The 9970-nt window shown below is 39.8% G+C and overlaps 1 protein-coding gene across 1 annotated transcript in view; it reads left to right on the top strand.

Moving 5' to 3' along the window:
• aimp1a (aminoacyl tRNA synthetase complex interacting multifunctional protein 1a) overlaps nucleotides 1-7785 on the top strand; it is a 15240-nt gene extending 7455 nt beyond the window's left edge. Inside the window, exons 4-7 of the mRNA XM_046046609.1 lie at nucleotides 1379-1534; nucleotides 3367-3575; nucleotides 5388-5556; nucleotides 7476-7785. Of these exons, the coding sequence (XP_045902565.1) occupies nucleotides 1379-1534; nucleotides 3367-3575; nucleotides 5388-5556; nucleotides 7476-7642 (701 nt within the window). The 3' untranslated portion in view covers nucleotides 7643-7785. The remainder of the gene's footprint in view (nucleotides 1-1378; nucleotides 1535-3366; nucleotides 3576-5387; nucleotides 5557-7475) is intronic.
• The last annotated feature ends 2185 nt before the right edge of the window (nucleotides 7786-9970 follow it).

The raw sequence follows: 9970 nt of genomic DNA, 5'->3' as shown, positions 1-9970 counted from the left end.
GAACACCATCCCTACTGTGAAGCATGGGGGTGGTAGCATCATGCTTTGGGGGTGTTTTTCTGCACACGGGACAGGGCAACTGCACTGTATTAAGGAGAGGATGACCGGGGCCATGTATTCCGAGATTTTGGGGAACAACCTCCTTCCCTCAGTTAGAGCATTGAAGATGGGTCGAGGCCGGGTCTTCCAACATGACAATGACCCGAAGCACACAGCCAGGATAACCAAGGAGTGGCTCTGTAAGAAGCATATCAAGGTTCTGGCGTGGCCTAGCCAGTCTCCAGACCTAAACCCAATAGAGAATCTTTGGAGGGAGCTCAAACTCCGTGTTTCTCAGCGACAGCCCAGAAACCTGACTGATCTAGAGAAGATCTGTGTGGAGGAGTGGGCCAAAATCCCTCCTGCAGTGTGTGCAAACCTGGTGAAAAACTACAGGAAACGTTTGACCTCTGTAATTGCAAACAAAGGCTACTGTACCAAATATTAACATTGATTTTCTCAGGTGTTCAAATACTTATTTGCAGCTGTATCATACAAATAAATAGTTCTAAAATCATACATTGTGATTTCTGGATTTATTTTTTAGATTATGTCTCTCACAGTGGACATGCACCTATGATGACAATTTCAGACCCCTCCATGATTTCTAAGTGGGAGAACTTGCAAAATAGCAGGGTGTTCAAATACTTCTTTTCCTCACTGTAGTTTGTAAAAAGTTGGTTCTCATTGTCAAAAACCTAAGGAGAAAACTTAAAGGGAATGTCAAGAGTTTAAGAGGTTATTGCCTGTAATTCCAAGGTAAACCAGAATGGTCCTGATCTCAGGTCCTAACATAGAATTAAGGTAATTAGAAGCATTATGGCGACGGTGGTGTGCCTGCAGACCGATGTTTGTCAGACACAGGCACTAGATTTTGTAGGAATTCAAACATCAGGCGCCTTAAATGAGGGGTTATTTTTCTCTGGAGAGTTATTGCAGGACATTGTTCCCTGCTTTATGGCTTCGTTTTCTTGTTTCCATCCACTTGGACACTGTGTCATTTTCCCATCAACACTGTTTGCACCAGGGGAGCAGTCCTCCCACTGGGTGTGTAAATAAAGCTTCGTCTATATCATTTAATTGTATTGTGTTGACGCGTGTGCGTGAAAAGGGACGACTAAGAAGTTGTGTACCTTGTGTATATGTAATGTGAATGATGTCTTTCACAGCAGTGCTGCTACGCTCCTGTCTTTTCATACTTTCACAGGACATTTGGGAAACTAAGTGAGAAGAATATCACTTGCCAGAGATACTGAAGAAAAAGTCTTTCATATAGTAACTATGACCCACTGTTTAATCATTTATTTCTACTGACCTTATGCACGTGTCCCTCCTGTAGTGCTGGACGTGGCCATGCCAACAGGTGACTCCACTCTTGAGTGCATTTCGAAGCCCACCCCACCCAAAGCCTCTGGACCCTCTGCCTCCGCCGCTGCTGCTGTTCAGAGCCCTGCTCCCAAAGATGAGAGTAAAAAGAAGAAGGCAGAGAAAAAAGGTAACAGCTGGAGGAAAAAGTATGGCACAGTGCAGAGTTTTATTATGAATCCTTTGAAGTTTTCACATCCAATAAAACAGTTTTAGAAGATGAAATGAAGTTTTAGATGTGTCTTTTAGCAACATTTGTGTCATGTAGTTAATGATCAGTTTGTTAGCAGGACCACATTAAAGCCATAAATATGACCACTCACCTTTCACCACTGAGGGATTTATTTGGTCTTCATCAACATTATTATTATTATTATTTGGTTAAGATCCTGTTTTTTCTATCAATAGTTGGATAGATGCAGCACTCTTCAAAAGTCAGTTGACCTTCTCCAAACATGTTTTCCCATTTGAATTTGTAATATCAGGTGATAATGGATGTAAGGCAGCAATATCTGCCTCTTAATGGATCCAGTGTCTCTAGGCTTCAGTTGGAAGATGTTTAGCGAAGCTTCATTTGTTATGAAGTCTTATGATTTATAAGCTGTATTTGGGACAAGGCGTCCTTGTCTAAAGTCACCAGTAATAAGTTTTGTGGATGTGCATCATTCTAGGACGCCATCATGAATCCAAAGTATCCGTATGGATCAACCTTAATGGTGTTAAACTGTTTTTATGATAAATTTAGAATACAAAACAGGAAAATCCCTGCCACAGAATTTTAATTAATTTACAGTAAATCACCCAAAATATTTAGTTTTGTTTCAGCAATAAGCTATCTGGACTATTTTGACTAGAAGGACTGTCAGGTATTGACAGGGAATATTTAGCTCTGGATGTATTTATGGGATTATAATTTAGAAAGAGGAAGAAACAAGCTTTAAGACATAAATTCAAGTCATTGGCATGTTTGGTATTTCTTCCATCCAGACGTTAGAAAGCTGCTAATGAAAGATACTTTCCCTCTTGATAAGCTGTTGTACATGTTACATTCTTTTGTTATTTCAAGCTTTAATGTGGATGTGTTCTCGCCTCCTCCAAAAAGTCATCACTTGTTGATCTACAAACCCATGTGTAGACCTGATAGTGTTACGCTGTCATCACAGCAGAGCATTGATTGCACAGGGGACAAATGTTGAATATCAAAGGCCAGGGTTGGAATTCATATTCTTCAAAGCCGGTGTGGGCTCAGAGGAATGATTAAAGACTGTGCCATCATTTGATCAGTACAGTCCACTGAAATGAATGTGTGTAAACCAAGCGAGTGAAAGGTACTTTGTCTCTTGGGAGGAAGCGTCTGCTATTCTGCTATTGCAATGGATTATGTAGCACTCACCTTCAGCCAAAAGTGGGTATTGGTATCATCATTTAGTCAAAGCGTGTACCTCACATTTCTGGGAAGAAATAAAAAAAATATAAAAAAGTAATTGCCTTTTCCTTAATTTTTTTTATTTACTTATGGATCACTTGAAACGCATGCCCCTTCATGCAACCCTGAGGCCTATCATTGGTGGGCTTTGTTTTCATTTATGGGAGGAAATTAAATCAGATTCCAGACACATGCCCAGTATTGTTTCAACTCTTATTTGTTTTTTATAATTTCCCTTGGAAAGATACCAGTTGGCTGAAATATGCTCAGTACTTTTAAACAACCATTTCGTATAATATCATGCACATTTAGTATAATAGCATGAAAACTCTTACAGATGCCTCTCTTATGCAAACCTACCCATAACACAAGATGGATAGCTACTGTCTGACTTTCTGTGCTGAAAATTCCAACCAAACCAAATAGTTATGTCAGACTTTCATTGAAATAGCACAAATTAAGGGCAAAGAAATACTAAAATTATATTAAATTTCAATATGAAGAATGTAGTATAACAGTGTTTTCTTTTATGCCAGGAGGGGAGAAACCAGAGAAGAAGCAGGCAGCCCCTAGCCAAGAAGATGCCAAGGTGGACGTGTCTCGTCTGGACCTGCGTATTGGACGTATAATCACAGCCGAGAGGCACCCGGATGCTGACAGTCTCTATGTGGAGCAAGTCGACGTGGGAGAGGCTTCTCCAAGGACAGTGGTCAGCGGGCTGGTCAAGCACATACCTCTGGACCAGGTACAGAGTGTATAATAAATACTATGATAAACACTCAGTTGCTAGTGTATCATATACACCTAGCTAAAACAGTCTTAATCCAAAAGCCGTGCAATACGTCCTCCCTACCTGCAGCAGCAGTTGGCAAACATTTCTGGGAAACCATGTGATGTTAAGATATAGAGTAATTACCAGAGGTTATATCAGGAAACTTTGTAATATGATGAATTGGCCACTTCACAACAATCTCCCAGATTATATGTAGACTCACACACTTACTGACTTATTTAGTTTGTGTTTATAAGGTGGAAAATAAAAAAGCGATTGAATGTCTCATTAAAATGTCCGCCTGCCAGTAAGCTGGCCTACTATACTGTCATTGCTTAAACTTCAGTACAAATTAGACTTTCATTTTAGTACAATAATATTACTCTGTTTAGAGTTGTTTTCACCAGACACACAAGCAGTGCCGTATATGTACTGTGTGTATAGATTAATGGCTCAAAAAGGTCATAATAAGGATTTATTAGCTGATTTAAAGTTACTTCTTAGGTACACTCTGCGCTGATGGTTCTGCTTAGAAAATCAACATTTTATGGTTGGTGATTCAGGATCTTCATTGAATATTGGTGTTAATCATGCTTTCATGTGGATTTATGATTTGCTCATTTGTATGTAGAATTTCATCTAAATGAAAAGCACTAGTTACTTTTATGGTCGTCAGTATTTCTGAGTTTGTGTCATATTTCTAGACCAGGGAGCCTTTGTGCATTACACTTCTGCATTATGCTGTATGTAGACAGTATAAATCATTTAAATGGAACCATGTGATTGCTGAAATCATGTCTAACAAACACTGTCTGACTTTGTCAACAAAAAGAAGCTATTATACCTATGGAAAACATACTTGGAAATGGCATCTGTTTTTCCATGCAATCAGACAAATATTAGACATTACCCTCTTAAGACAGTTAACACTGTTAACAGCAATCACATTTTGTGGCATAGCCTTAAGTGCTCTCTGGCTGCAGTTAGAAAGGCTAAACTACTGCTACATTGTGTGTGTATATGCATCAATACATTATTCACAGGAGCAATACATCTAAAGTTTTCACTTTACTTTTTTGTCAGCTGTCTTATTTATTTGAGCCCTTTTCTATTGCTTTCAAGCAAGCAAGAGGAAAATATCTGGGTTTTATGGCAGTACTCTTGTGTGTCTGTTATACTAGGATAAATAACAGGCAGAAGACAGGCCAATCATAAAATGTTAGTGTCCACAGTGCACATAAAATATTACTCAGGTCAAACAGTTTGCTTTGTAAATGCTGTTACAGAACATTCACATACTATCCCTGACATGCTAAAACTGTCAAGAGATGAAAACTGAAAAGCTACCACCAAAACCTTGTCACTGCAACATGAGTGATTTTGGGTTTATGTAGCAATTTTGATTATTTTCTGAGCTCTGGTATACATCAACTCATGGAATGCTGGATTTCAGCTTTTTGTAGAAACTGCCTCTGGTCTTCTTTTAAATTTTGCTAAGGCACAAAGGTCACTAGGTCTCGTAAGTTTTCCGTGTTTGCTCCCTTTGGTTTATGAAATGAGGCAAACAAACCATAAACCTCGGACAAAGTAATTTTTAATTAAGAGATTGGATTTGGTAATATTGTTTATATTAGATTATGAAATCCTCTGTCCTGTACCCGAACAGACCACATCAGTTGAAGTATTTTATTTTTTTAAGTAAATTGGGTATAATTTGTTTTTGTTCTTGACTGTCTAGGCCATATGGCCTGAAAAAATCTATTTAATCTTCTGTCCCCCATGCAGATGCAAAACCGTATGGCAGTCTTGATGTGCAATCTGAAGCCAGCCAAGATGAGAGGAGTGGTGTCCCAGGCTATGGTCATGTGTGCCAGCTCCCCAGACAAGGTCGAAATCCTTGACCCTCCAAGTGGAGCAGTCCCAGGGGACAGAGTCACTTTCCAGGGCTTCCCAGGTACAATCACCTGATTACAGTACCCTTAAAACAGATTAATCATTAATCATAAAGCTTAAATGTTACAATTACATCCAACCAAACAGACACTAGGGGTGCTTCCTCACCACTGAGTGACCATCAATGATTGTCTTTGAATGAAGCCTACTGAAAGAACTTCCCAGCCAAGTTTCCATAAAAATGCCTTTGCCTTTAGGAAATGAAGGGTGTCGCTGAACCTTCTTACAGCTAGAAACAACACGGCAGTTTCAACATTTATTCCTCTGAAGACACAATCATGATGCGTTGTCAGACCCCACTGAAAGCTCTCATTAGAGGACTCCTCAGTTCTGTTTGGGGGTGGCTAAATGGCCTGTGACTGCCTATTTGACAGACTAATCAACACTCATTGCTAGGAATGTAACTGACTCTTTTTTTTTTATAGTCAGTTGGAAATATAAGTGTCCTAACACTCCTGTTAAGTACAAATAATGTAAATGAGTTTGGGAGAGACAAACATGTGAACCCTATTACCTGTTAATTAACACATTAACTGGACTATACAATAGTCAAGTTCCCTCCTGTGAAGTATGTGACTTAAAATCACGTGACTGCCACCTACAGGCCAGTGCGGTTGTGGTTTAAGTCTCTCTGGTTCTAAAACTCAAATTTATAATGGAAGTTTGCAAAGCTGAATATTGGTGGTGAGATAATGATTGGTCTTGTTATTCATCTATTCTTTTGAGAACAATAACATGGGAGTTCCCTGTGAAGAGGAGGATATGATGTAGGTGGATCTGTGGTCCAAGCACCCACACCCCAGCTGCATCAGCTGATGCTTTCATCCCTCCAGTACACATGTCCCAGCCACTATAAAAGCTGTTTGATTCATGAGGGATTTCTTTTGCCAGAATCATTTTTATGGATACTACATTATAAGAGTCCTATTAAAAACCCTCCCCTGAAAACATGGTTCACAAACAAACAGGAGTAGTGGAGGATAGAGTAAAGACAGCATTGGTTGATGGTTTGTTTTGGTGTTCCTATTTGTTTATAACAACGCAGTAAAAATGTAGGCTGTTTTGAAGTACATATAATGGAAAATAAGAGGTGAAAGAAGTATTTTCCTAGTTTTTGTCTTTTCTCCCACCAAAGCGCCATAGTACAGATTCAATTATAGCCAATCCACTGCTGGTGTGAGTACATGGTTGTAATTGCCCACATTTCCCCAGCTAATGGGGCCAAGTACTTCTGCTTGAAGTTAAGAATGTGCGCAAGTTGCTCATCAAACCTCTTTCACGCTTCTGATCAAAACTTATTGTTGCCACTCTTGGGTTGTAAACCAGCAGAAATGGCAGCCTTGGGAAATGAAACACATTTGTGTCCTCATACCCTGAGATGGTTGTGTAGGGAGAGGAAAACGTTGACACCAGACAGAAGCCAGCCATGACCGGCTTTGATTTTTAACAAATACAAAGCAACATCAAAAACAAAGGCCTCTTAATAGTTTTCCCTGGATGCATATTTGGATTCTAAGAAATTTGGTTTAGATGTTTTCAATTATGAATAAGAACAAATGGCAGCTTTAAAAAGCTGATGTTCTAATAGAACATGATAGAAAGTCAGGCTGTTTAAAGTTCAAGTGGGAGAAATAGAATTAGGATTGGTCTGATAAATCATGAATATAATTGTCATTTGCTTACAATTTGTATTGGCCTCATACAGATCGTAACAGTGTAAGGGAAGTTAAGTCATTTATCAATGTGTCTTAGCATGAAAATATTCAAACAGCGTTTCAGTGGGTTATGCAAGGACATGAACATATCACAGAAAGTTCATAAAACATCAGTCCTTGATCCGTCCATCTAATCCTCCTTGTGTGATGGATGAGCAGGCAACAGTGGAGTTTCTAATATTTCAAACTGACTTCTTGATTGCAGGTGAACCAGACAAAGAGCTCAATCCCAAAAAGAAGGTGTGGGAGCAGATTCAGCCAGACCTACGCACGGATGGCCAGTGTGTTGCAACATACAAGGGAGCTGCCTTTGAAGTCGCTGGCAAGGGGGTGTGCAAAGCCCAAACCATGAGCAACAGTGGAATCAAATAAAATAACAGAGCTGCTTGAAATAGCTCTGTGTTTACATGGCAATCATCTACAGTGATGACGATGATGGTGTTGAGAAACAGGATGGGGATGAATGCAAGAAATGCTTTGAAGATGTTCAATAAAGGGATCTGTATACTTCTAAATAGTGTCCTAAGTATTGGTCTTATGACAATCTTTTCTTTTTTTTTACCTCTTAAATATACACAGTCATGGTCTATAAAGTGAAGTTAATCAATACAACTGTTTCTGCTTTAATTCACCAACTTCATCTGTTCTGCTTAGGCACGTTAGCTTGATTGTGCTTTGATTTTGAGGTTATAACTCTTTTTAAGAACGCACTGTGCTGGACTTGAGCGAGCACCATTGGTTTCCACTTCATCTAGTCTTGGGCATTTTAATGAGCTGGAGATGAAACGGTGATGTTCTACTGCAAAGCCCAACGAAAACAGATCGGGTTCACAAGCTCTTTGCAGGGGCTGTTTAGATGGTACTCCATCCCAGCTCTCCAATCTCCTGGCCTAATGTCAGTATCTCAATCTTGGCTCTGTGATGCCAGTGCCATGTGCTTTGTTTTATTGTCCCCTTGAAAGAAAAGGTCTACACACCTCCGGAAATATCAGACTACACAGAAGAAACAGACAGAGCGCTGTGCACCAGAGCCTCTGATGTTACATCAACTGTAATTAAGGCCATCCACTATACAAAAACATCTGTCATGGGTCAAAGCCAGCCATCGCACACAACTTGTGCTTACTATTCAAAGTCTTTTCTTTCTTTCGTGTGCTCATATTCAACTGCACATCTTTGTTAGATCTGTTTTGCTATAAGGTTAAGTGTGATGGTGGAAAAAGAACCACACACACACGATAGATAGAGAGATACAGTCCCCTCCAAAAGTATTGGAACGGTAAGGCAAATTCCTTTGTTTTTGTTGTTCACTGAAGACATTTGGGTTTAAGAGTATGAGACAAGCGTTCAGAATTTCAGCTCTCATTTCCTGGTATTCACATCTAGATGTGTTAAACAACTCAGGACATATCACCCTTTGTTTGAACCCACCCATTTTTCAAGTGAGCAAAACTATTGGAACATGTGACTGACAGATGTTTGTTGTTGCCCAGGTGTTGCCTTTTAGGTTGATTGTCCAAACATTAAATAGCTCTGCATGACTAGTCTAAGTTTTCATCCTTGGTTCAAACCTATAAAGACAGCATTTCCTGTTAAAGAGGATAAACCAACATGAAGACCAGAGAGCTGTCTATGGGAGAAAAGCAAGCCATTGTCAAGCTGAGAAAAGAAGCAAAATCGATCAGAGCCATTGGACAAACATTGGGGATAGCAAGCACAACAATTTGGAGTGTCCCAAAAAAGAAAGAAACTACTGGTGTACTGAGCAACAGACGTCGAACAGGTCGGCCAAGGAAAACAACAGTAGTTGATGACAGAAATATCATGAGAGCTGTGAAGAAAATCAGTAAGTGACATCACCAACGACCTCCACAGTGCAGGGGTGAAGGTATCACAATCCACTGTTGGAGGAAGTATCAGAGAGCAGAAATATAGAGGCCACACCACAAGATGTAAACCACTCATCAGCAGGAAGAATCGCAAGGCCAGAAATTTTCAAAAAAGTTGCAAAAGTTCTGCAACACAATCTTATGGACTGATGAGACCAAGATTAATCTCTAGCAAAGTGATGGAAAGGCCAAAGTGTGGAGAAAGAAAGGAACTGCTTATGATCGGAAGCATCCAAGCTCATCTGTGAAGCATGGTGGAGGTAATGTCATGGCTTGGCCGTGCATGGCTTCTTCTGGAACAGGCTTATTAATATTATAAGTGTACAGAAACATTTTGTCTACGGAGAAATGCATTGAAACTAATCGGGAGGAAGTTTATCATGCAGCAAGACAATGACCCAAAGCACACTGCCAACAAAACAAAGGACTTCATCAGGGGGGAAAAGTGGAAGGTTTTAGACTGGCCAAGTCAATCAGCTGACCTCAACCCAATAGAGCATGCATTTCACCTCCTTCAGAGGAGACTGAAGGGAGAAACACCCTGAAAAAAACAAGAACTGAAAAGCCTGGAATAGCATCACAAATGAAGAATGCAACAGTTTGGTGATGTTGATGGGTCAAAGGCTTGAAGCAGTTATTGCAAGCAAGGGTTATGCCACCAAATATTAAATGTTATTTACTTTAAGATTATTTGTTCCTTCCTACGTTTGCTCACCTAAGAATGCTGTGGTCTAACACAGACGGTGATATGTCCTGAGTTGTTTAACACATCTAGGTGTGAATACCAGGGAGGACCAAAAGAATTTGCCTT

Source organism: Micropterus dolomieu, linkage group LG04 (genome assembly GCF_021292245.1).
Source record: "Micropterus dolomieu isolate WLL.071019.BEF.003 ecotype Adirondacks linkage group LG04, ASM2129224v1, whole genome shotgun sequence".
Classification (NCBI taxonomy): Eukaryota; Metazoa; Chordata; class Actinopteri; order Centrarchiformes; family Centrarchidae; genus Micropterus; species Micropterus dolomieu.
Note: the sequence above shows the minus strand (reverse complement) of the source record. Positions and strands in the feature narration are given on the sequence as shown.